We start from the raw sequence: 27,530 nt of genomic DNA, 5'->3' as shown, positions 1-27,530 counted from the left end.
AAATTACGAATACACCACGGTAATATACATATATTATTCAAGATAATAATCATTTAGTGTGTGAAACCAAGCATAAGTCATTTGCGACTTCATTTATTTATTCGATATTCTGCTCTGAATGTCAAACCAGAAACAACAATTCTTTTTCTTTTTCATCTGGACATGAAATTAGAATTTGAAAACATCCAATGCTAAAGAAAAGAAACTCTTTGATTCTACTGCATGTAGTCACACAGCTACAAAACATAGAACTCTTTGATTCTATGCATGTAGTCACACAACTACAAAACATAGTAAAATTGCATACGATCGAACATAGTAGCCAATGTGCACGCGGCAACTAAGAGCACAAGCTAGATAAACATTTTATTCTTAAAGAACGGAATCTTCCCACCACCCGAGCTACCAGAATACTCTTCTTTCACGTAAATCATTCCACATAACTTTCATAATTCAAAATATAAAATAAAATAAAAGGAATTTTGACTCTTCAAGAACTGAATTTCCTCAATTTCTGAGCTGCCAAAACAATTTTGTTTAACATAAGTGGAGCTACATAGAATTACAAGAGCAAATGCTCATTAAAAAAATATATTTTTTAAGAAAATTAAACACAGACGAAGAATTTTTGTCGAGAATAAATCTTTTCAAAGCTTTGAGATGCCATAAAACAACCTTGTTTCACATAAATGACCCATCTAAGATAATAATAACAAATAGTCACTAAAAATTATAAAAAAATTATACCGGAACAATGAAATGAACAAAGAGGAAAAAATAATGAAAAACTCACCGGTTACAAGGGCGAAGCTAACCGAGAGAAGGGCACAAATTTGTTTCCTTTTTGAAGAATAAATCTGCAACTATAAATAAAATATTGCAGTTATGTGAGGATGAAAATTGAAAAACCTTCACATCAACCATGAAATTGGAGAGAGAATTAGAAAGATTAATAAAGACATCATCCATAATTTTCAATCGTGGATTCAGAAGTCTGAAGAACACTGAAAGAAATTAGGGAAGAAAAGAAATTGGGGAAAAAATTGAGAATAAACCTGACCTGAAATGAATAGAACTCACAAAAAGCACTTCAGAGTAGCGGAAGAGTTTTTTTTAGTTAAAAGGGATGTTGTATTTATATACTAGTTAACAAAAGGAACCACATTAGGGACATTACTGGAATATCGCAGAGACCCCATAGTTGTAAGGTTTAGCATAATTGTATTTAGGTTACAATCCACAAAAGACCTAACTAGTTCAGTTCCTAGGATGTATGCCCAAAATACATCATTGACAAACATCGGAGGAACTGATAATGTCATAGATTTGTTCAAAAACATCTCCTTTGCTGCTTCCTTGGCCAATGCATCAGCTACTCTGTTTTGTTCCCGGTAGGTATGCCTCACTACCACGCTGCCCATCCTTTGGATGATTGACCTGCATTCGCAAATTAGAGGGTCAAAAATCAGACTTCCATTCAAAAGCATATTGATTGTTTCAGCTGAATCAGTGTTTATTTCCAGTGGTACTAAATGGTTTTGCTCTGCCAATTGTAGACCCCGTATGAGGGCCTTAACTTCTGCCCTTGTATTTGTTGTTTGGGGGATATTGTCCATGTATCCCAATATCCAGTCCCCATTGTGGTTTCTGAATATTCTCCCTGAACCTCCTATTCCTAGGTTCCCCTTTGCTGCTCCATCTGTATTCAGTTTGTAGGAACCTCTGGAAGGAGGTTCCCATTTTAACATGATCTGGTGAGTTACCTTTGTTGAGTCATTCTTTGTAAGCATAAGGTACTCGGTTGCTTTTGAGATTGTGTTATTGGCATTGATGTGCTCTTTCTTGTTATTGAATACATTGATGTTTCTGGTTAACCAGATGTTCCACAGACAAAAAGGAATGAGGTTGTCCCAACAGATGTAGTTATTGAAAAGGACATTTTTTAGAGTGTTCCATGTTGATTGCCACCACCTATTGAAGACTGGGTGATTATTTGAACTATTTCCTGTAGATTTGGATAGTATGTCATTCCAGAAATGGACAACATTAGGAAATTCAAAGAAAATATGGGCAATGTTTTCCTGTTTATTATTACAGTAGTAGCATTGAGGGACACAGTTGATTCCAATAGAGTGGAGGAAGCTCCTAGTTGGAAGTCTGTTATGGGTTAGGAGCCAAATGAAGTATTTGATTTTGTTGGGGGCTTGAAGCTTCCAAATCCATTTGAAGGAGTCTTCCTCCCCAGAATGGAGACTGGTTGTAGTCCTGCTTAGGAAGGAGTAAGCAGAACTATTTGAGAACTAGCCATTAGGAGCCAAATCCCATATAAGATTATCATCCTTAGTTGTAACGGAGGGGGGTGGGGGGTGAACACAGAGTTCACTAAGTTCGGAATACTTGGGGGGATGTTAATGGACAAGGCTGATATGTCCCAATTGTCCAGTTTGTGGATTGAGCTAACCTTGGCCTCAAGGTCATTTTGGGTCAATGAGCCTCTAATCATCTGTCTGATAGCTGGCTGATTAGCGATCCAAGTGTCATTCAAGAAACTGACCATATTTTCTTTGTGGACTACCCATCTGCTTGCTTTGCTGCATATCTCCCAGCCCTTTAGAATGCCCTTCCATGTTGGAGATTTTAGGTGTTTAGGGTGTCTAAATGCTCTAACTAGTCTAGACATGTTGCAATGTTTGTGAATGAGAACTCTAGCCCATAGACTATTGGTATTCTTATAGGTCCTCCATGCCAGATTTGTGAGTGAAGCTTTGTTCTTGGTACTAGCCTTTTGGAGCCCTAGCCCGCCCTCAGCCTTGGTCTTAGTGACTACCTCCCACTTGATCAGATGTAGCTTCTTCCTTTTAAGGGTGGTGCCCCAAAGGAAGTTTCTCTGAATTCTATCAATCTGATTGGTGATTTTGGTGGGTAGATTTATGTATTGCATAACATGACTTGAGATGTTGTTCAAAGAAGTTTTGGCTAGGACTGTTCTCCCAGCCATGTTGAGGTATTTAGTTTTCCAACCAGCCATCTTGGTTTGCATGTTATCAATAATAAATTGAAAGTCTGCAGCTGATTTTTTTTTGTGGAGAATGGGGAATCCAAGGTATTTTTCAAAGGATGTTATGTGCCTGATGGACAAATAATTGGTGAGATGCTGTATGACATCTTGGGTGATATTTGAAGAAAACAGGACTGATGCATGAAAGAATGGTATTGTTGTTATCAATAATAAACAGGACTCTTGAAATTCTGCAATATTGAAAGAATGGTATTGCAGTTCCTATCATTGGCTTTGGCAAAGAGGGTGAGGTCATCCGCAAAGAATAAGTGGGATATTTTTGGTCCAGACCTACTTATACTTATGGGGTGCCATTGGTTATGTAGTACAGCCTTATCAATAGATCTAGATAGTATTTTCATACACATAATGAATAGGTAAGGAGACATGGGGTCGCGCTGCCTAATGCCTCTTGAGGGTTTGAAAGGCTCTGTTTTTCCCCCATTGACAAGAATGAAAATGGATGATGTACTGATGCATGACATGATGAGTTTGGATAGGACCTGGGGGAAGTTGAAAGCAGCTAGGGTGTCTCTAATAAAGGACCATTCCAGCCTGTCAAAGGCCTTCTCTAGGTCTATTTTTAGGATCACGTTGCCACTCTTCCCTCTCATTTTCCTGAAGTGGGGAAGAGCGACTATGTTTCTCCATCCTTGAAACAAAAGAGATAAAAGCTGATTCTAAAATATGAGAGAAGCCACGTGACTGAGCATTGAGGAAAGCATTTTTATGAATGAGCAAAATGTCAATTTTGCCCTTGGTCGACCACAAAAATAATCTATTTTTAATTGAATGCTTTCATTATTCATCACTATTTGATTCAATTATTATCAACGTATCTTGGTAAAGGATAGATTTCTAAAAGAGTAATTGGTTTGATAGTGTTACGTTAAAAATGTAGTTGCCGGAATATGTGTTTGGTAGTGAAGGTCTCATATTTAAGAAAAAATCGAAAAACCAACAAAACCCGCCATAAACTGAATCCATAAAAGTCAACTTAGTTGGTTTGGTTTGGTTTGGTTCCAATATTTAAAAAGCTGACTTATTTGATTTGATTTCTTTTTAGGGAAAAACCGATCCAAACCGGACCATTAACACCCCTAGCTGCAACACTTGAATTTTGCTTCTAATTTGTCAATGTGACAGTAAAGTCACGAAATTATTATTTGTCAAATTAAAGTAACAAAATTTACCTAGTATACCAGTAAGGTCAATTAAGCAAATTTTACCTAGTATAATAGTAAGGTCACTAAATTTTACCCTATAATAGTAAATTCACAAAATATTTTCACATTAAACTAATTGAACTTCTATTTACTATAACAATAAAATCACAAATTTTACTTATTATATCGATAAAACCTACCCATCAAGCTAATTCTACTATTATAAGGTTAAGTTTTAGCGGGTAAATTTTGTTATTTTAATGTGACAAAAAATTAGGGGTTTTGACACAGTTACCCACAAAAATAAAACTATTTACCCTTGTCTACACATTTGTTTTCCTACCCATAAACTAATTATATTTCCTACCCATGTAGGTTTTGTGGAGAGTTTTTTCTTTATTCTCCAACTCTTTTTTATTTCTATGCTTCTTTTCTTTTCTTTTTTCTTTTTTTTTTTCTTTTCTCCTTTTCTTTTTTCTCGTTTTCTTCTTATTTTTTTCTTTTTCCCTTTTTTTTCCTTTTCTAATTTCATTTAACTTCTTTTTTATATTCTTTTTCTCTTCATAATCTAATTTCATTTACTGTTTTCACTATTTTTTTTATATATTATTACTAAAGAAAAATCAAATTGTGTACCAATTAAATGTAGCTAATACAATCAAAAAAAATATTAACTAACATATGATACCAGTATAGTATATATGTATACCAACAGAGCATATGATTGCTCTAGAATATTGCTACAACTACCTGCAACTATACTACTGTACCAAAACATTAAAGGACGCAATAAAAGTATGAGAAAATTACATACTCATGTTGCAAGCTAAATATTCGCAAAACAACTTGCTCACTCCATATACTAACATGGTATATAGTTGTATGGGGTCGTTCCAACAATTGCCGATAATTATAAAACTATTACATAATACACATAATTTATGTCCATTGTCATAAAAATTCCAGCACTGCAAATCATGTTCATATAAACAATTTCATAATAGAATTCACTTAAAATGCAGCTAAAACAATCAAAACAAACTACCATATGATACCAATATGACATATAACTATACCAGCATGGTATACATCTTTACTGGTTAATTCCCGACAACTATATGACTATACTACTATTACATAACACACATGCATAAAGAGAAAAATAAAAAAATAGTGTACCACATATTAATATAATAAAGTATTTCAAGAAATTGTACTATATTACTATTATTAAAAGAAAATCAAATATTGTATCAATTAAATGCAGCTAATACAACCAAAAAATAATTCAACTAGCATATGATACCAATATAGTATATAACTATACTAATAGGGCATATAGTTGGAATGAATTGTATACCAAAATGGTATATTTGTATACTATTTGGGTATACAATACAAATTCGTCATCTTCTCTAGTTCAACTATATTTCAACCCAAATTTTGTAAAATCTACTACAAAATCTCCATCAAATTGACTAAAACTTTAGCTACAACCTTCAATCAACTTTCCAAACAAACTCATGCAGGATCGGATCAAAACAATTAAAAACTCAAACAAACCAAGTTATGAGTTTCAAGTTTCAAGATCCTTCAATGATGGATTTAATTTTCTCACAATAAAATCTTTGAAAAATAGCATTAACATCATAATCAAAGAACAATACCCAATAAATTCCAACACCAAATACTTCAACACACATGAAAATTCAAATTTTAGTTAGATAGTACATTTTTTTAAAAAACTTTTAAAAGATAAAATAAATTATGGAGCACAAAAAAAAGGGGTGATGATAGCAGAAAAAAGTACAATACTAACAACACTGCCCACTATTGCGAAAAGCTAAATATTCTTTGGCTTCTTTTTTGGATTCACACTTTTGCTGCTTAAATTAGATATGTCCATCGCACGCGAGAATTGGGTTGGGCGGGTAATTAGTTGTAATAGAATAGATATTGATGTAATTACTTTTAAAATGGGTATTACGGGTAATTACTTTTGATTAAGTAGGTATATAGGGTAGTTTTCCCCTTTTTGTTATTTTAGCGGGCTTCTCAATCTTCCGAAGAAAAAAAGAGTTCAGTAAAACAAACGGCATCTACGTAGAATTTTGAGATTTAACATGGAAAAATATCTCAAGAAATTTAATATAACAATTTCGGTAAACAAAGAATATATTCGAAATAAAGTTACTCTTCCACCAAATTATCTGATTGAGAAGCATGGTTTCCTGGGTTGTTAGCATTTCTTTATCATTTGTCTTCTAATATTTTAAAGGGAAAATGGCCAAATATATCCTTTTACTTTCGGATATTGTCTACATTTAACATCTGTTATATTATCCGGCAAAATTTATCCCTAACGTATCCCTGCCATCGGTAAACTTTTAAAAATTACCGCTTGATCTTCTAGGTAATCCAATCCCAATTTTCTTTTATTTAAATCACTTGTTGTTCTTCTTGCTTCACTATTTTCAGAAATTACTATTGATGTGAATGCTAAAGGTACTAGACTATACAAATTATTCGTGGATTTTTTTAATTACCAGTGCACTCACTTCTCTATTTTATTTATCAACCATATACACACAGTAGAATTCAGTGGGTCTATTCGAATATGTACATGTATATTCGAATATGTTTTGTTATTGTCTGATTAGAATAGAGTTCAATCGACTAACTTAAGAGTGCACAACGCGTGGGTAAATGATTTTGAAGCAAAGTTGAATTTGACAATGTAAAGTTTCCAAGGAACTTCAACTTTTATCACTATTACTTGCAAAGTCTCCATACCTTTGGTACAACGAATTCATTAAAGTTGGGGTATTATAAGTACTTCAGGAATTTAGACAAGCTACCTAATTTAGATTCTTCAATTTAGTATACTTTATTTACTAACCGTTGTATTATTTTAATTTCTCTTATTTATTTTTCCAATTAAAAAAGCAGGTAAATACCAACTATTTCGAAAATGTGGATCAAGAAGAATAAATGACTTAATTAAAATGATTTGGGAGATTCTAGGTCACTTGACGGACTGAGGGGTAACTTTTAAAAGCTTGCTGATGATAGGGGTAAATTTGACCAGATAGTATAACGGTAGGGGTAAGTCTGATTGAATAGTATAACCGAATTTAAATGTAGACAATATTCGAAAGCAAAGGGGTAAATTTGGACCTTTTCCCTATTTTTAATAATGCCAGTGCCCGGCTCGACAGTTTCATACCTATTACCTTGTATCAACATGAACCAAGAGATAGAAATCAAACTATATTGAACGTATTTCGGTTCAGCAAAAGTTTGTCTCCCTACGATCCAAAAATCTAGTAACCTGAATCGAACTGGCCAAAAACTGATTGAACCAACCGGATTCACACCCTTGAATCAGCCTCTGCCTGTGACAGTGACTCTTGTTAAATGAATTGCCCATGGAAATAGAGCTGGAGAAACCACAGCAATACCCGATCTTAGGAAGTTCTGACTTCCACTTTCCCGGGGTGCATCGTCTGTCAATAATATTAATGTATCGCGAAATGTAAGATTGATCAGCAGCCTTAACCATTCAACATGGCAAATCAATGCTCCAATAGGGTGACACCCGAGTCCACCTCGATTTTGAAAATGCAGGTTTCCCTCTTACAACCTAGTTAACGCACATGTCCGTTAACTAGGTAAAGAAAACTATTTCCTGTGCATTTTCAAAATCTCATATTGCCTCAATCTCATAATCTCCTTCGTTTTTCATGATACTTCTGAGACTTTGCAGTGTCTCATAGATCTCAATTGACCTTGGCGATGATGAATCACTTGAGAAGAAAACATCAAGTTTATTTTTCACCTCAATCCAACTACATCCAGGGTTCTTCTTCAAACCTTTCTGCCTCATCAAAGCCCTCAAACTTGCTGCTTCTTCCCTCCGCCCAGCTTCCACATAGAGATTTAAAAGTTGAACGTAATTGCTACCTCTGTTAGGTTCCATCTTCAGAAGGTTATTGGCAGCTATTTCTCCAAGCTCTACGTTTTTATGGACTCGAGAGGCTGACAAAAGGCAAAGCCACACGCCCCGGTCAGGCTCCACCACAATATTTTGTATGAAATTATATGCATCATTCAAGCGTCCAGCACGACCTAGAAGGTCCACCACATTTATGTAGTGGTCCATTTGAGGTTTTATTCCATACTCTTCTATTAAGTGAAATAGTTTAAAGCCTTCATCCACTAAACCAGCATGGTTGCAAGAGGAAATTAAGGAAAGGAAAGTTATGCCATCAGGCTTGACTCCGTATTTCCTCGTTTCATTGAACAAGTTAATAGCTTTACTGCACTCACTGTGAGATCCATACCCTGCAATCATCGTATTCCATGTTACTAAGTTTCTTGTGGATACGTACTGGAATATACGCTCTGCATACCTTAAGCATCCACTTTTTATATACATATCAATTAGTGCATTTTCCACTTGATTGTCTTCTAGAATTTGATGCCTTATTTGGTAACAATGAATTGCCTTTCCTTGAATCAGTATCGCTAAAGATGAAACAGCAGCAAGGGCACTAGTAAGTGTAACACAGTCCGGATACAATCCTTGCTGCACAAGTTGAGGAAGAAGATTTAAAGAGAGCTCAGGTAAGTCATTTTTCGTATAGCAAGTGATCAGAGAGTTCCAAAGCACCAAACTCTTATTAGGAACACCAGTGAAAACCTTTCCAGCTATCTCCGGCTGACCACAATTAGAATACATATCTACAAGAGAACTGCTTACTGAACAATCTAATTCTACTCCAATCTTGACTGTGATTCCATGGATAGAGCAACCTAACTGTAAGCTTTCTAGTCCTGCACTTGCATTTATCATCATTGCCATTATATCAGCATCTGGATTAACATTATCAGTCTCCATCTGTTTATATATTTCCAATGCCTCCTTGAATTTCTTATTTTGACAAAGACCTGAGATCATTGAGCCCCATGCAACCACATCCTTCTCCTCCATTCTACTGAAAACTTCAAGAGCGTCATTTAACATTCCACATTTTGAGTACATAGTCACTAGAGCACTTTGCAACGCGATGTTATTCTGTATTGGTTTCTTTATCAGTTCGCCATGAATTGCCCTACCTAAATCATAAGATTCGTTCGTGCTGCATGATATAAGAATATTTGACAGGGTGAAAGAATCAGAAGGAATGCCTCTTGATCGCATCTCATTATACACACGCAGAGCATCATCGCCTCTGACATTGCCTACATAAGCTGAAATCATAGAATTCCACACTTCAACCTCTTTATTTAATACAGAATCAAAAGCCTTGTCTGCATCTTCCAACATTCCAACCCTTGCATACATGGACAACACCGATGTACAGACATAAGGATCATCCTCAAAACCCATCTTGACAACATCCGAATGAACCTGCCTGCCGAAATCTATATCTTCACCCTCAGAACAAGCCTTCAAAGTACTAGAATAAGTCGTTGACATAAGTTTGCAGCCCCTGTTCTTAGCTAAAGTATATAGTTCCAAGCTTTTTCCCCATAATCCATTCTCACATAACCCACCAATTAATGCATTCCACATGACAATATTGTCCTTGTCTTCTACACTCTCAAAAACGCACCAAGCATCTCTTGGCCTACCACAATTAGAGTACATATCAATCAATGCAGTAACCACAAAAGGATCATGACCGAAAGCGTTTCTAACAACATAAGCATGAAGTTCCTTTGCTTTGACAAAATCGACACGACCATTAAACAACCCCAAAAGAATACTAAGAGAGTACTCATCAGACTTGACATCAAGCTCTTGCATTCTTCTAAACAAACCCATACACTCCTCAGTAAGCCCATTTCTGATATACCCATCTAGCATAGCATTCCATATAGTTACATCTTGAACCAAATCTTTACATTCAGAAATAAAATCAAACACTTGGACTGCACTACAAAGTGACCGGCATTTCGCGTACATGTTGATGAGCGAAGTGATGATAAAAGGGTCATATTGAAGACCCGTTTTGATGCTTGTGCCATGGATTGTTTTCCCAGTATGAAGATTTGGAAGAAAGGCGCAAGCTTTTAGGAGAGCAGGAAAAGTGAATTTGGAGGTGTTGAGAGGAAAATGAGGTTCTTTAGAGTAGGCTAAGAGAGCTTCAAAATGGTTTCCTTGTTGGATAAATGTTTTGATTTTGGAATTAAGCAAAACAAGAGATTGGACTGGATTTAGAGTGGAAAATTCACGGGATTTGAAGCAAAGGAAACGCATAGCATCTCATCCTCCTAAGTTCTGCAAAGCAAATGTCACTGACAAACCGGTGCCCCTGTGTGAAATGATTTTTTTTTTTGAAATTATTGACGCTAGGAAATAAACATGCTAAAAAGCATAATATGCGTTTGAGTTTTTTTACCTATGAGATTCCAGTAATTTGCTGGAATTTCATAATATGTTGGAGTTTCTAACATAATATGCTGGAAGTTTATATGCAGGAGCTCCATAATCCAGCATAGGAACTTAAGCTAAAATAGTGGCTATTTTTTAACGATTTTGCAAAAGCTGGCTATTTTTCAATTACCAATCCGAAAACTGGCTAATCCATGCTATTTTCACTATACATATAGTGTGAGAATAGTATGTATCAAGTAAGACTTTCAATTTAGCGACTTTTACATCTCTGTTACAGATAGAACACTAGGTGATTTGAACATTTTTAAAAAAAGGTTTGTTATATTTCAGATTTCCATCAATGACTTTAAAAATAATTCATGAACCAATATAATTAAATAAAATATTGTGATAATTTTTTTTAATGTAATAAGGAAACTAAGAGAATCCACCATTATAGCACTTTTATATCTGGTAGTATAGTGTTAGATAGATCAGGAAATATAGAAAATCTTTTTCTTTTGGCCAATTAAATTTTGATAGAAATGCTCTTTCTTTCGGACAGGAAATCATATATTGCATAGAGAGAACTCAACCTTTCTGAAGAATACAACGCATTACAGCCTTCAAAGAGAACGAAGTTGTTAAATTACTTAACACAGAATAATATGTCTAGATAATTCTAAAGTGAGTTGGTTTATTATAAGAAAAGATACATAATGGCCTCCCATTTAAATGACAGCTGCTACTACTCAAAATGATTCACTAAACTAATTTGAATGACAACTACTAATGTTCAAAATGATTATTACAAAGGAGAAAACATAACCACCAAAAGGTAAATCTACATGATTTGGGTAAGGAAACGAATACAAGTTATATTTGCCTTCAATATGTGAAAGCATTGTCCTAAGGTTTTACACTAACATTAGCGTACTATCAGGTTACAAAAAGAAAAAAAAAAGATCAGCTGACAGAACATTCTTATGCAAGAATTTTGAGTTTACAAATCTAGAATTGTAAGTTCCTTCAAATATATTCATTCAAACAGTGTTATTGATGACTAATTACAAGCTCCAGCTTGACTCGAATTCATAAATCATACTTGGGCATGTATAACTAATAACGTGGTGAAAGAACTCAAAGACAGATTTGGTCACCATAAAACTTGGAGACTGTCAGCCGAGACGCATCTAAGATTTATAGTCAGATGGTTTAGAATGAATCTAATACTCCCACAAACTTCAAATTTTTTGCATAGGTACATATGGCGAGCCGAAAGCAATGGATTCAGACTTAAGTTGAACCCATGGAACCCGCTCTATATCCGCCTCTGACTCTCCTCACTGTGCAGCCACTAAACAGGCAAAGATCCTTATGATAACATGTTGATTTTGAGCCTCAGGGAGCAACTACGCCATTCACGGGTTGTATTTGTGTTAAAGTTTCACCCAGCAGCTAACATCTTCTAACTCCACTGCCTTGTTTAAACTTCTTCAACCTGCATATTAGAATCAAAACAATTGGCAGTCAGTAATACAGGTTGTATAAAAGTGTTTCTAGAGTCATATTGACATGAAAAAGTCCCTTTTAGAAATTGATTATTAAGCATGGGAGCAACCTGAGGGAGATTCATCAACTCAAAAACAGCTTTTGTGGGCGTTAGTTCGTTGTCGATAATCCTTGCAACTGCTGTTAAAACTGGCATTTTAACCTTGTACTTTTGCGCTAAAGCAATTACAGCTCCAGCTGTTGTAACCCCTTCAGCTACCTAAAAATGTAGTAGTTGTAAAGGAGAGAGAACAGACAAAACCACAAAATGACACAGCAGCTCCATTTCTTATACCTGATTCATTGAACTAAGTATATCGTCAAGTTTTTCGCCCGATCCCAGACGAACTCCAACTGTTCTGTTTCTTGAAAGGCTCACAAAGCATGTGAGCATAATATCTCCAGTTCCTGATAGACCAGTTAATGTTGTTGACTTTGCACCCATCTTTAATGGAAAGAGATCAGTGTCAACCAGTATTTTAGGATAAAGATAATCAAGCATTCAAGCTGATAGTTCTAAATCACAGCTTGTTTAGAAAATATGAACACGTCGACTTGATGCTTGAATCGATAGCAGCAAAAATACTTGGGAACAGAACATGAAACCTTTATAGCAGTGCCTAATATCTCATACATGAAATTGATGCTTGAATTATAATAATCAGTCAAATAGCTGCTTGAAAGTCATGTGGAAGATTAATAGAAGGAAAATGCAGAAACTTCTAAGATGTGATTAAAGCCAACTAACCTTTGTTGCCAACCATCGAATTTCAGAGCAACCTTGTGAAACAAGAGCAGCCATGGAATTGTTGCCAAGATTTAGTCCTTCCACAATGCCAGCTGCAATTGCCAACACATTTTTCAATGCACCTGCAATTTCAACCCCTGTAACATCACTGTAACATCAGGAGTTACAAGCAAGCATTTGGAGTGCAAAACCTTTACAAATGTTAACTTTGTTCGAACGTACTCCAGACACTTCTACACATAGTAGGTTACCAGGACTAGGTGCAACCAGACCATTTATCCCCCCTGGAATCCAACAGCAGAAATTGCATTAATTACAGTGTATCTAATTCTGTACAGAGGAGAACCCTCTGCACAACCATTGTGTGCTGAAGAAAGCAGTCTTCCTTTTTTTTTTCATTTATCAGCAGAACTTCAATACAATCCATAATAGTTTGAAATATATGCTCCTCCTAAACAGATGAGATCAAATCAGACAAAAGACATCAGGGCTTTACAACTTAAAGCTTTATAAGAAAAAAATTAAAACTTCGACAAGTTCCTTGTTTTTTTTTTTAAAATCAAACTTTAATATTTTATAACATTTCATAATGTTGCTTATAGAACAAAAGAATTCTTATTTCCAGCTGATGATCCTTCAAGGTTCAAGAAATCCACCCAAAATATCCAAGGTAGGATAAGCATCAAACATATCCTATTAGAGCTCTACAATGTTGTGTTTCTCTTGAAGATATGAGAAGACAGAAAGGGGGTGTCAGAAAGTTCCCTAGTTGTAGTGGTAAAATTCTATGATAGACTTGCAATCAAAATGTTATAGCTCTGACCACTGATTGAAATACCTAAGTTGCGCGGACTCTTCGATTTTGGTGCCGTCCCCGTCCCGATACGAGACGGGGACCGGAGCGGGAGCGGGATACGTCCCAGATTCAGTCAACTGACTTCGGACACTTTGACCGGAGTCCATCGACAAATTTGGGAGAAAAATTGAGATTTTGATTTCTCAAAATCAAAAATCAAACAGATTTAGGAGAATGAAAAAATAATGTCCATCTTGGAGAATGAAAGATCGAATTCTACAATATTCATGTAAGTTTTTCTCAGAATATCTCTCAAAATTTACAATATTTTTATAGCTCTATTTTTTATTAGCCGAATCCCTACACTCGTATCCATATCCAGATCTGCACCCCCGAATCTTAAAATTTAAATTTTGCCAAGTCCGATACTCGGATCCGTCCCCGTATCAGATACCCGCACCCGAGTTCGAGCAACTTAGTGAAATACCTTGATGTGTTGATTCTCAGGTTTCTACAAGCCATAAGTTGCTGAACGGAATTTGCCATCTTTTTGTCTTTTGAAGCTACTACCATTGCTGCACAAGCAAAGCAAGGGTTATTTTTGAACTTCAAGCAATGACAAAATAGATTCTCAAAACAGTCCAAACAACCTGTTGGTAGTTCATTCATCAGCTCTAGTGCAAAGGAAGGACCAGATAGAGCAACATAGGGTTGGCGAGGATTTTTCAGTGCTTTGGGAATTATCTGAGACATTGTTCTTAATGTGTTTAGCTCCAAACCCTTGCTGAGAGATATGAACGGCAAGCCTGGATCAACATGGTTGGCAATTTCCTCAAGGAATGATGAGCTGAACTGCAGTACGATATAATTGGTAAATGCATCTCGGTCAAACTAGTTGCAAAATAAATGGACAAACTTCACCTGCAAATCCAAGGAAATAAGAACTAGTACATGAGATAATAATTTTGCTTCCATGGTTCCAGCAGAATTCATTGCACAATAAACAAACGATGAATTAAGAAAACATAAAATATACCTGAACAGGTACAGCATGGAAGCAAAAATCTGCACCTAGCAGAGCAGCTTTTGCATCTGTAGTTGCAATGACATTTTCTGGTAGCTTGTGCTGTGGAAAATATTTACTGTAGCAAAAGAGAAAGGAAAAGGTTACGAAGCAAAAAAAAATGATAAGAAATACCTAAACTGGCAAGCTTTGCCTATTAACATGAAAACCCAGCAGATCAAAATCTCTCTATCTGCACTCGCCACCCTTTTTTATCGGATGGACTGAGTGGAATTGGCTCGGAGGTTGGGTCCAGGTGACGGCTATGCTTTTGGTTATGTTAAAACCCTAAAGTATAAACAAAACCAGAATTAAAGTCAAAAGCTCACCAGTTATAGTGTTCCTCGTTTATTGATCGACAAACTTGAGGATCTCTTACAAGCATATTCACTTCCAACTGGGACTTTCTTGTTGCAACATGAGCAGCCATTGCTGTTCCAAAAGATCCACCTCCAAGAACCACTATCTAGGACCAAAGGATATTAAAAATTGTATCATTCAGCACTAACATTAAATTCACCCAACCCAAGAACCAGCAACAAGGGGGAAATGGAAGAAAAGAAAGAAGCCAGTAAACATAAGAACACAGTTTTTCAACTTCTTTCTTTCTGCAGCAGGGGTGGGAGGCATTTCATTTCTAATTACTTGATGTTCTAGGGATTAATTGAAGTTGAAAGAAGGATACCCCCTTTTCGTCGTGGATTCTCAGGGGTATTATTGAATTAGAAACCATAAGTGAACGGCTAGAGGGAACCTTTCTGGTTTTTAAACTTTCTTTCATATCTAAGCAGAAAATATTCAAAAGTAGTTCTACCCTCCAGTGAAAAAAAGTAGAAAAACGTTAGTGTTCTAGATTAAGCATTTTAATAAAATGGGAAAGGAAATTAGTACAATGCTGAAGTATAACATAAAGAAGTCAAACAGTAATAGGGCACTTAAAGGGGGGGGGGAGGAACACTGCCATGTTTAAACACAATAAGAAGCAAAGATGCCAATGCTTCAAGAACACACAGTATTAGAATGAATACAATTTCTGTAACAAGATACGAGAACTAAGCCAAACAAGTATTTACAATTTAGCTTGTGGTGATTCTCTTAGGTCGATTAGAAGTCAGTCTAAGCTATTTTACTGCCACCTTTTCGTGGCTCTAATATCAATGCTGAGACAGCAGTGCTCTTAATGGAGAGCCGGAGACCTTTGTTTGTATGTTGCTTTTCTTTGTAGGATTAATAAATTGTTTCTGCTTTCAGAGGGGAAAAGAATAAAAGAAGGAAAATGGATAAGAAAGTAAAAATGAAAATCATTCTCAAGGAAATACTACCAGGAAAAAGAATTTCTATTTCTTGCTCATCATAGGCAGTGGAGAGAGATACTTACTCTCTCATTTTGTCATTCTCACTTCCGATATATGGAAATCTTTTACTACTGGAAATTTGCTAACTAACTAGTTTCTCTTCTCATCTTCCCATTGAAGAAAATAATAATAAAAGGCAATGAAGCAGAAAAATAAAATCGAAATGATTAACAGCAAAAATGATTATCCCTCACAATCACAAACTTCAGAAATTATACTAGGTTATAGACTAGAACCTAAAAAGCAATAAGTTCCAGGTCAATCTGGTTTCCCCGATTTCTACCAAGAAAAGTTCATAGTTCACACAGAAATAATCATGCACCAGTATCTTAAAGTTACAACAAAATAAAATTAGAAGATTCATAAAATATGGAAAATTTTGAAAACCGTGTTTCATACAATACACTTGGAGTAAAAAATGCAGAGAAATTAGGAAAGTAAAAGAGGTAAGTACCTTATTAGTACGTTCAATGACGTCAGTTTTGGCCTTAGAACGCAAAGAGCGAGACCAACGAACCAGCTTTTCCCAAGCCAACCGGACAACTCTCCGGCGTTCTCTTGGGCCATCAAGCGATAATGCAAGGCTTTCCGGCTCCGGCTCCGGCTCCGGCGAGAGAGGCTCTACAGCTCCGGGGGCGGCAGAAATGGGTTTGAAAAAAGAGTTGTTTCGGATATAGAGATTGTGGGGATGAGAGTGAAAAGGGATTGAAGAATTAACAAAAGGCGGCTCTAATAGCCAAGTCATTTTTGCTGCTGCTTTTGCTCATCACAATGTGCTTCTTATTTCAGCATTTGGTGTTTCCGTCTTACAGAGTTTCCTTTTCAGCGTTCTATCCAATCTTTGCTTTTCACGTGGCGTCCTTTTTTTTTTTTGGTCCAGTCCTCTTGCACAAATTAGGTGTCACAACATTTAAATCTGTATAGGCACATAAAATAAATATATTTACACTATTAATTATAATAGTACAATTTATAGCATGCTCTTACATTTTTTTTTTATTAATACCTCCCATTTTAGGTTAATTTAATCTTATAATGTAAAATAATTGTATACTAGTAGTGTATGAGTCTTGAACTTGAGGACTAATACTTAACGTAAGGTGAACACAGGAGAAACTAAGACTGAATACTTGGAGTGCAAGTTCAGCGATTTTATGGGGGAGTGGACAGCGACGTGAGGCTTGATAAGGAAGTTTTAAGTACTTTGGGTATATTATCCAGGGGATCAGGGAGATTGACGAGGATGTTACGCACCGTATAGGGGCAGGTTGGATGAAATGGAGGTTAATTAACATCTGGCGTTTTGTGCGACAAAAAGTGCCCCGAAACTTAAAGGCAGGTTCTACAGAGCGCTGGTTAGACCGGCCATGTTGTATGGAGCAGAATGTTGGCCAGTCAAGATTTCCCATATCCAGAAGATGAAAGTAATAGAAATGAGGATGTTGAGATGGATGTGCGGGCACACGAGGTTGGAAAAGATTAAGAATGAAAATATTCGGGCGAGGGTGGGCATGGCTCCCGAAGATAAAATGCGGGAAGTGGGGCTTAGATGGTTCCGGCACGTGCAGAAGAGAAGCCTAGATGCCCCGGTTAGGAGGTGCGAGCGGTTGGCTCTGACGGGTACGAGGAGAGGTAGAGGGCAGCCAAAGAAGTATTGGGGAGAGGTGATCAGGCAAGACATAATGCGACTCCAGCTCAGTGATGACATGACCCTTAATATGAAGATATGGAGGGAGAGCATTAGGGTTGTAGGTTAGCAGGTAGTGAACGTTTTTCTGCTTCGTTCTGTATGTAACTCTAGTTGGTCAGTGTCACAATTTAGTATGCTAATGGTACATGTTGTGCTCGTACTATTTTCTAGGACCTTGTCACTGCACTGATTATTGATATTATTTTTCCAGGTATATTTTCTAATTCCTAGCTCGCTAGTATTATCTTTCTGGTTTTGTTGTTGTTATTGTTCTATTGTCGCTTTTCATCTTCTTGTGCCGAGGGGATATCAGAAACAGTCTCTCTACTTCATAATAGGGGTAAGGTCTGCGTACACACTATCTTTCGTAGATCCCACTTGTGAGATTATACTGGATTGTTGTTGTATATTTATTAATTATAAGTATATTCTCTGATGTTATGACTCAACTATTTCTCTATAAAGTAATTATATGACAGGTTAAAGGAACATTACTCAAGGTTCCTTTAGAGAAGATTGATGTGTAATAACTATGGCTTTCCTAAGTAGATATTCACATTAAGGATGGGAGCTCATGGTGTCACACCTCCTTTTTACCCGCGCCATCGCAAAGGGACGCAGAGGGAGTTTTTCCAATTAAAGGACAATCGAAACAGGATTATTATTAAAGAATCAGAGTCACCACTTGGGAGATTTATGGTGTCCTAAGTCACCGGTTTTTATCCCGAATCGAAGAAAAGAATGACTCTTTTTAACAGTCCGCGAACCAGAAATCCGAGTAAGGAATTCTGTTAACCCGGGAGAAGGTGTTAGGCATTCCCGAATTCCGTGGTTCTAGCACGGTCGCTCAACTGTTATATTCAGTTTGATTATCTGATTTTATACATATTGTAACTAATGTACTTTTTAACTTTTAACCGCTTTTATTATTATCATTATTTTTAAAGAGAATTGCAACGTCGTGAAAACGTATTTCTAACCATGTCACAATCAATGTACCCGTGGTTATCGACACATTTCAACTCCGTTGAGATTTGGATTTGGGTCACATAAATGTGCACCCGAATTTAAGAAAGTAATTTATTAAAAAAATGCGCCTAAAGCGACTAGCATATCATTATTTTGGGCAAGGCCGTGAAATTTGCTAAACGGCCCTTCTCGAAATCTAAGTAACTTTATAAACACGTACAGAGGGCCCCACAGCTTGTGCGTTCTATTCGACGAGGCTCATCTCGTTTATTTTAAAAGGATCGTCCTAAAGTGACTGCATTCTTCTATTTTTCGTTCGTCTCTAAAATGAAAGAAGAAAAGATCCTAATTAAATTACATGTTATAGCCGAGTTCCAGACGCAGTTTGTTAAAGCAGAATATAAAGGTGCATATGGGCAGTCCGTTTGCCAAGCATGGGCCTAGGTCCAACGTAGGTAGTATTAAACTGGACCTGGGCCATTTTGTTCCAATATTGAGGCCTAGTTAAACTATTCTACATATATTCAAAATTTGTAATGCTAAAAAGGTAAAAATGATGATATCTAATTAAACAAATTACCCAAGTTTTAAAGAATCAATCAGTTGGAGTGAGGTAACTTAGAGGTCTAATTTTAATTCTAACTTCAAACCATTGAATGTTGAAACTAGACTGCCACGGTAATTAAAATGGTTTACTGGACCTGATTTCATTTGACATGCATTTGAACATATAGTAAATGATAACCAAACTAAAATGAACAGAATATCATTGACTACATTACTACAAAACTACTCAGTTATACCAAGGGGCATCAAATTACATAAGAATAGTATATAGCATGTTCTAATTATAATTAATGAAAAGAAAAGAAAAAGCTATATCAAGACTTCAAACTTCCATTCTTTCATAATGTACATGCTTCCATATTTTTAGCTTACAATAATCAGTGTATCAGTTGTGTACCTGATATTGGAGAGCAAAAGAAGAGGAGGATCAGCAGAAGTAGCATGCAACAACAACAACACCCAACAACAGATTTTAAAAATCGAGCAGAAATCCAGCAACACCCAATGAAACAGTAGCAAATAACCAAAGAGCAACCCAGAAAAACCCAACTCGGAACCCAGCAATACCAAACAATCATAGGCAGAATGCAGAGTGAACCAGAAGCAAAAGATGCAATGGAACCGTTCTGATTTTTTTGTTCTTTCAACACTCAAAATAGAACACACTCAAACTACTGACTCTAAAAAAAACTAAATTCTTAACGTTAAAATCTAGTCCTTTTTCTCTCAAATTCTGACTCTCCAAGATTAAAAGTCAGTCAATTTTTAACTTAAATTCTCCCTCCCTTCAAAATCCAGCCTCCACACCCTTTTATACAAGTCTTCCCTCTTAAACCTACTGCCCGACCCTTTTCTTACTGCCTTACCCCCCTTTCCCACTAAAATCTGAATCATTCCACTTTAAATCCCACTAAGGAAAATTTTTCCTTATTTTCAGCCCCCCATTCCCTTTTGTTCCCCATTAGTGTATTAATTTAAAGATATTAATATCCCACTAACAACACACTAACATTAAAATATTATCCTAACTGTTTCATTCCCAAATCACCCCTGAAACCCCTTAATATTACTGCCCCCTAATACAATTATTCAACTGTATTAAAACTTTTAATTCTGAAATCTGTTTTCAACTAACAAAGATTTGAAAATTAAACCTGACTAACAACTATAACCAAACTTATTTCTGATAACCGAATGACTGAGGTTAGAATTCAATTGGAATAAGTGAACTGAAATTAAATCAAAACCAGACTTAACACAACATAGAACTCAACAGAATCCTTAAAGCTGAAACTGAATAATAAAATTAGAATCAACATGAATGCAGGATCATTGTCAGCCTATTGACAATGCCCTAAAACTAAGTGTCCACAGATCAGCACACACAACAACCATTTGACGAACTTACTGGTCTATAAATAAGAACGAATTAATCGACGAAAACTAATTAACCAATTGCCTACAACAATTGACACTAAACAATCAGACACAGAAAATCAGGCAATTCACGGGTAATTTCAGTGGTATTGATAGAAACAGGGACTAATAGGAAACTAATTAATCGATGCAACTTATTAATCGATTATTCATACACAATTGGTAACAACAAACAAAATCAATCATACAAACAAGATGATTCATGGCTTTGTACAACACAGGGGACTTATGAAACTAATTATTCGTCGACATTAATCAAATCGAATGTGTAGTTTATAACAGGTACAATTTAATCAACAAAAGAAAAATCGACCAAATAAAAAGGTCACTGGGGATGAGAAAATGAATTGTTTAAAGAATGGAAAAACCAATCAAACTAAACTAAACAGATACATAGATAAAAAAAATGAACACAAAACAAGTGAAAAAGGAAGATACCTCAAAATACCAGAACTACACGGACCCAGGCTCGATCTTCGGACTCGGACACTTTGAGGTCGAACAGACCTTAGTCGAAGTGTTCTCAACTGAGAACACTTCGATTAAGGTCGATTAGACCCCAAATCCTCACTTAATTTTGACGGATTCCATGATTTGAATTTCTAGGGTTCCTGGTTTTCGATTTAGGGTTCGACCGTTTCTAGACAGATTTGAACGGAACCAAAGTTATTTAGGGTATGAGGGAGTCTGGGGGTTGCCTGGTATGAATTTGGAGTGAATGGGGTAGATCTAAGTCCTGCTCGAATCTTCGATTGAAGATTCGAGAAGTTGGAAGTTGATTCGAGGTGAGCAACCAACAGATCCGTAACGAGGGTGGTTAGGGGGTGCCTTGGGGTGAGTTTGGGGTTGGTTGGTGTAGGTTTCCGTTTGGCTCGAATCTTCAAATGAAGATTCGAGAATATGGGGGAAGATTCGAACTACACGAGTAACATATTTGGAACGGGGGTGGTCAGATGGTCTTAGGGTGTTAAGGTGGTGGTCACCGGCGTTGTTGCCGCCGACTTTCAAACGGAGGGATTTTAGGGCGGCTAGGGTTTGGGGTCCATCTCTGAAAGAGACGATGAACATGGATGGGGGGTGGGTGTTTGGTTATGGGGGCGTGGGGTGAGAATTAGCCTTATATACAGAGGGGAGGGATGGATCCTGGCCGTTGGATCAAGTGAGATTGATGGCCAGGATTTCTCCACTTAAAGGAACGGTGCCGTTTTGATTGAGTGGGGATTGGGTCGGTCTCAGATGGGAGTGGGTCGGGTCATGAGGGAAAGCCTGGGAGCCATTAGATCAAAAGCAATGAACGGTCCAGATCAAATACAACCATACGGCATCGTTTGGTTTAATGAAAGAACTGCACTGGACCGTTAGATCTGTTTGATCAACAGTTCAGATGGAACATGCCAATACGGCGTCGTTTCCTTCATCTGAGAGACCAGCTAACCGGACTGGGTCAAAATTGGTATTGATTTGGGCCCAATTTCAATTTAAACTTTCGGCCCAATCCGAGTTTTCTTCATTTTTTGAACTCTTTTCCTTTTCCTTCTTTAACTTCTAATTTACACACAATTCCTAATTAAATTGTAAAATCAAAAATAAAACTACACAAATATTAATTAACACTTACAACAATTAACATACAAATTAAAACCTTAAAATAAAATCACACAATGACAACAAATAGAATAAAATGCATATTTTTGTGATTTTCTTTTTAGAGCCAAATGATGGTTTAATTAATTCCTAAATGCATAATTAAATCCTAAATATGCATGCAATATGTATTTTTATGTATTTTTCAATTAACTACAACAAGGTAAATATTTACGGACAAAAACACAAATAATTATCCAAAAATGTCACGCAAATCCTAAAAATTGTACACCAAGAGAATTTTATTTTATTTTTAATTTCTTTTGGAGTAGTTTTCGTGAAGCAAAAATCACGTGTTCACAGCTGCCCCTCTTTGTCCGAAAACACGAAGGTTTTTCGTGCAAAGATCAAGTGAGCGGATACGAGCGATTTTTGCCTGTTGGAATACTCCGTGTGAAGCATTTTTTTTTGAAAAAGATTTAACCGAACCTTTGCTTCAAAGGTTTCCTACATATCCCTGGCTAAAAGGGAATCAGGTTAATGTAGTTCGGGAAGTTTTGGTAGCTGGAACTACCATGGAATTACAATTTTGCCGTTATTGCTGCTGCATGTTGTTGCTACTGCTTTTCGATCTCCTTATTACACCGTGCCAAAAGAAAACAAGAAGCTAGACTAAACTAAGAATTACAAAATCTTATCTATCTTCCACTTGCTCTGGTTGCCTTGCTTTCTTGTCGGCTTGTGTTTCCTTTGGTGCTTTTTTCGAAAACTGCTGGGGATGACACTGGCCTTTTGCTTTTCTGAACACAAGTTTTATCATTCTGCTCTGTCTGCTGGGGACGCTGCTTCCTACATTAAAGCTTGTTATGCTGGGGATTTTTTTGTTGAAACCCTCCTCATTACTGACTTCTGATTTGATCTTGAAATGTATTCCTCTGTTTTGCAGGCGGGCTCCTGACTCCAAGCTTAAAATTTTAACAACCTCCATTCTGCAGGCGGGCTCCTGATTTCTCCAACTTAAAATAAACAACCTCCGTTCTACAGGCGGCTTCCTGACTTCACCAACTTCTTAAATGTAACACCTCCGTTCTCCAGGCGGGCTCCTGACTTCAACAATTTCTTAAAATTTCAGCCTCCGTTCTCCAGGCGGGCTCCTGACTTCAACAATTTCTTAAAAATTTCAGCCTCCGTTCTCCAGGCGGGCTCCTGACTTCCACAGCAACTTTGAAAATAAATCAGCCTCCATTCTCCAGGCGGGCTCCTGACTTCAACAACTTTTCAAAATAATTCAGCCTCCATTCTCCAGGCAGGTTCCTGACTTCAACAATTTCTTAAAAATTTCAGCCTCCGTTCTCCAGGCGGGCTCCTGACTACCACAGCAATTTTGAAAATAAATCAGCCTCCATTCTCCAGGCGGGCTCCTGACTTCAACTACTTTTCAAAATAATTCAGCCTCCATTCTCCAGGCGGGCTCTTGACTTCAATAACTTCTTAAAAATTTCAGCCTCCGTTCTCCAGGCGGGCTCCTGACTTCAATAACTTCTTCAAAATAATTCAGCCTCCATTCTCCAGGCAGACTCCTGACTTCAACAATTTCTTAAAAATTTCAGCCTTCGTTCTCCAGGCGGGCTCCTGACTTCAATAACTTCTTCAAAATAATTCAGCCTCCATTCTCTAGGCGGGATCCTGACTTCAATAACTTCTTAAAAATTTCAGCCTTCGTTCTCCATGTGGGCTCCTGACTTCAATAACTTCTTCAAAATAATTCATCCTCCATTCTCAGGCGGGCTCCTGACTTCAACAATTTCTTAAAAATTTCAGCCTCAGTTCTCCAGGCGGGCTCCTGACTTCAATAACTTCTTCAAAATAATTCAGCCTCCATTCTACAGGCGGGCTTCTGACTTCAATAACTTCTTCAAAATAATTCAGCCTTCATTCTCCAGGCGGGCTCCTGACTTCAACAATTTCTTAAACATTTCAGCCTCCGTTCTCTAGGCGGGCTCCTGACTTCAATAACTTCTTCAAAATAATTCAGCCTCCATTCTCCAGGCGGGCTCCTGACTTCAATCAACTTTTTCAAAATAATTTGGCCTCCATTCTCCAGGCGGGCTCCTGACTCCAGGCGGGCTCCTAACTTCAACAATAACTTAAAAATAATTCGGCCTCCATTCTCCAGGCGGGCTCCTGACTTCAATAACTTCTTCAAAATAATTCAGCCTCCATTCTCCAGGCGGGCTCCTGACTTCAATTAACTTTTTCAAAATAATTCGGCCTCCATTCTCCAGGCGGGCTCCTGACTTCAACAACTTTAAAAATAATTCGGCCTCCATTCTCCAGGCGTGCTCCTGACTTCAATATTAATTCAAAAATAATTCAGCCTCCATTGTCCAGGCGGGCTCCTGACCTCAACAAAAACTTCGAACAATAACACCCCCATTCTCCAGGCGGGCTCCTGACTTCTCCAATTTTTTAAATGTAACACCTCCATTCTCCAGGCGGGCTCCTGACTTCTTCAACTGCTTCCTTCAAAACTGGTGCTTTCACTTCCCTGAAACCTGCCGGGAATAACACTGCTGGGGAATTAACTTCCTCCCTTTAACAATGGCGGGGAAGATATTGATTCAAATGCCATTACTTTTAAAACTTTGGGTTATCTTGCTTCTTCCAAGATTGCTTTTCTTTTAAAACTTGTATCTCCCTTTTCATATACTGCTGGGGATTTTACTTCCTTCAAAACTTATGTTATCTTCTCTATTTCCCAAATGGCTATCTGATTTCAAGAAAATTTTTGTAATGAGAGAAAATTTTCTGCCCCAGTTTGATAATCTTCCTTATGACCATGTATTTCTACTGTCAATAATATTTCCTTTCCCTGCTTCAAATCAAAGAAAAATTTGTTAGTTTAAAACGTGGTGAGTGGTCGTGCCACTTCTGCTAGGGATGGTTTTTCCCTTTTCCCTTTTCCTGCTTTGCTACAAAACTTGCTGAGGATGATATTATTTGCTGGGGATGATACTCCTGCTGGGGATGGTTTTTCTTTTCTCTTCCTTCCCCGCTCTGTGTTGTCCAACCATTGCGGAACTTGGTCGAGAATCTGTCAGAGTTGTTCCTGTATCTCGCAAATCTGCTGGGGATCCTCATAATCTTTTAACTGTTGCTTTTCCGTTTTTCTCCAACTTCCCCTGGAAATTTGGTCCTCTTGGGATCTAGACCCATTCATCATTTGGTTTTGCGACCAACTTCTTTTTGCTTTGTCGCCTTATCTTTGTCCTATCCCATTCGCATTTTTCTTCGCACCATTTTGGCAACTGGTAGTAAGCTCTGAAGATCCTTTTCAAAAACAAACTGTTGGGGAGGTAAAGTCTTTTAAACCAAGAAATGAAAAAGTGATACTTTCAAAAGATAGAAAAAGAAGAAGTCTTTCTGAACAAATGCTGGAAAAAAGGAAAGAAAAGAACTTATCTAAATGATATAACCAATCCCAATGATCATGTCGTGCATTCCGGATTGATCAACCTAGTCTATTCGTATCAATCAATCTTTCGGATGACCTTGTCTTCCTGGGGATAATAAACACTCAACTCTTTGCCAAATGTGGACCCTTTCCGCCAATCTTGCCTTGTCGCCTCATAGTGCCCTTCGAGGGGTTTTCACTAATAAGACTCTCTCATTTCTCTCAACTCCCGTCGCCTCATGGTGCTTGTGAAGGTTTTCACCGATGAGACTCTCTCATTTTATTTTATTTTTCAGCTGGGGATTGGAGTGTTGTCGACATGACTCTCTTTGCTGGGGATTCTTTCGGCTATCAATTCATTTCCGGCTTATGATCTTCTTCTTTGTTGGGGATCAAAGTGTTATTCCCGAATTCCATTTGCATTGACTTGGCACTTCTCAGATACTGATCGGGAGGTCTTTTTTGGACATCAATATGGGTTTTTTTTGTGTATGGTTAAAAAGGAAAAGGGGTATCAAAAGTTCAAAATAATTTTGATGGGTAAAACAGTACAACTCTTAGAATCAAACTTTCTTACCAAAATTACAAACGCAAACTTCTGCCCCAGTTTTTCTTGCTTGGAGATTTTTATTTTGTTACACTATGTTACATTATGCACACTATGTTACCCTATGACCGAGCCGTGAGGCGCCTACGTATCCTTCTTTGAGGAATCAGGTCAAACGTAGTTCCCAAGTCCTTTATTTTTCTTGTGACTTTTCTTTTGTCTTTATTATCATTATTTTTCTCTTTTTTTTCTTTCATTTTAATTACTGATTCCAAAAGAGGGATATGAAAGAATAAATAAGGCTCAAAAGGGGAAGCAAAGGTTGAAGTGTTTGGATAGAAGAAAGAATTGCCTCCGTCATTTCATTCTCCGATAAATGCCAACCACAAACAAACAACAATTACAATCAAAAGAAATCATACATAATATCTTTTAACTGCGTCAGAATTGATAGCCATGTCGACGCATTTCCCGTCGATATCTGTTAAACATAAAGCGCCATTGGACAACACTCTTGTTATAATGAACGGTCCTTGCTAATTCGGGGCAAACTTGCCCTTTGCTCCGGCCTGATGTGGCAGGATTCGTTTCAACACCTGCTGCCCCACTTCAAATTTTCTGGGGCGCACCCTCTTGTTGTAGGCTCTCGCCATTCTCTTTTGATATAACTGGCCATGACATACAACTGTCAATCTCTTTTCATCAATCAAGTTCAATTACTCCAAACGGGTTTTGACCCACTCGTCATCATCAATCTCAGCCTCAGCGACAATCCGAAGGGATGAAATTTCAACTTCCGCCGGTATTACTGCTTCAGTTCCATATACCAACAAATAAGGAGTTGCACCTACTGAAGTCCGAACGATAGTGCGATAACCCAATAATGCAAATGGTAATTTCTCATGCCATTGTATGGACCCTTCTATCATCTTCCTCAGTATCTTCTTTATGTTTTTGTTGGTCGCCTCAACTGCTCCATTCGCCTTGGGACGATATGGGGTGGAATTACGGTGTGTAATCTTAAACTGTTGACATACCTCTTTCATCAAATTGCTGTTAAGATTAGCACCATTATCCGTGATTATCACTTTTGGGACCCCAAATCTATAGATGATATGGGAGTGAACAAAATCCACCACTGCCTTCTTGGTTACCGACTTGAA

The 27,530-nt window shown here is 37.2% G+C and overlaps 2 protein-coding genes across 3 annotated transcripts; both read right to left on the bottom strand.

Annotated features, from left to right (window-relative positions):
* Positions 1-7,373: 7,373 nt before the first annotated feature.
* Positions 7,374-10,766, bottom strand: LOC104244709 (pentatricopeptide repeat-containing protein At2g40720). Its single transcript, XM_009800183.2, has one exon. It carries the CDS (start codon positions 10,487-10,489, stop codon positions 7,931-7,933), a length of 2,559 nt encoding a protein of 852 aa, XP_009798485.2. The 5' UTR covers positions 10,490-10,766; the 3' UTR covers positions 7,374-7,930.
* Positions 10,767-11,577: 811 nt separating this feature from the next.
* On the bottom strand, positions 11,578-16,935 carry LOC104244707 (glycerol-3-phosphate dehydrogenase [NAD(+)] 2, chloroplastic). Of its 2 annotated transcripts, none has more exons than XM_009800181.2 (9): positions 16,574-16,935; positions 15,094-15,230; positions 14,738-14,843; positions 14,352-14,553; positions 14,189-14,276; positions 12,906-13,053; positions 12,453-12,602; positions 12,228-12,377; positions 11,578-12,107 (listed from the first exon to the last, which is right to left on the bottom strand). In XM_009800181.2, the coding sequence occupies exons 1-9, from the start codon at positions 16,862-16,864 to the stop codon at positions 12,093-12,095; spliced, it is 1,287 nt and encodes a 428-aa protein (XP_009798483.1). In that variant the 5' UTR covers positions 16,865-16,935; the 3' UTR covers positions 11,578-12,092. The 2 variants fall into 2 exon arrangements, with proteins under 2 accessions (XP_009798483.1, XP_009798484.1); XM_009800182.2 differs by having other exon boundaries at positions 15,094-15,226; positions 16,574-16,702.
* Positions 16,936-27,530: the final 10,595 nt, after the last annotated feature.

Source organism: Nicotiana sylvestris, chromosome 3 (genome assembly GCF_000393655.2).
Source record: "Nicotiana sylvestris chromosome 3, ASM39365v2, whole genome shotgun sequence".
NCBI lineage: Eukaryota > Viridiplantae > Streptophyta > Magnoliopsida > Solanales > Solanaceae > Nicotiana > Nicotiana sylvestris.
The sequence above is the reverse complement of the archived record's forward strand: the minus strand, read 5'-3'. Positions and strand labels throughout refer to the sequence as shown.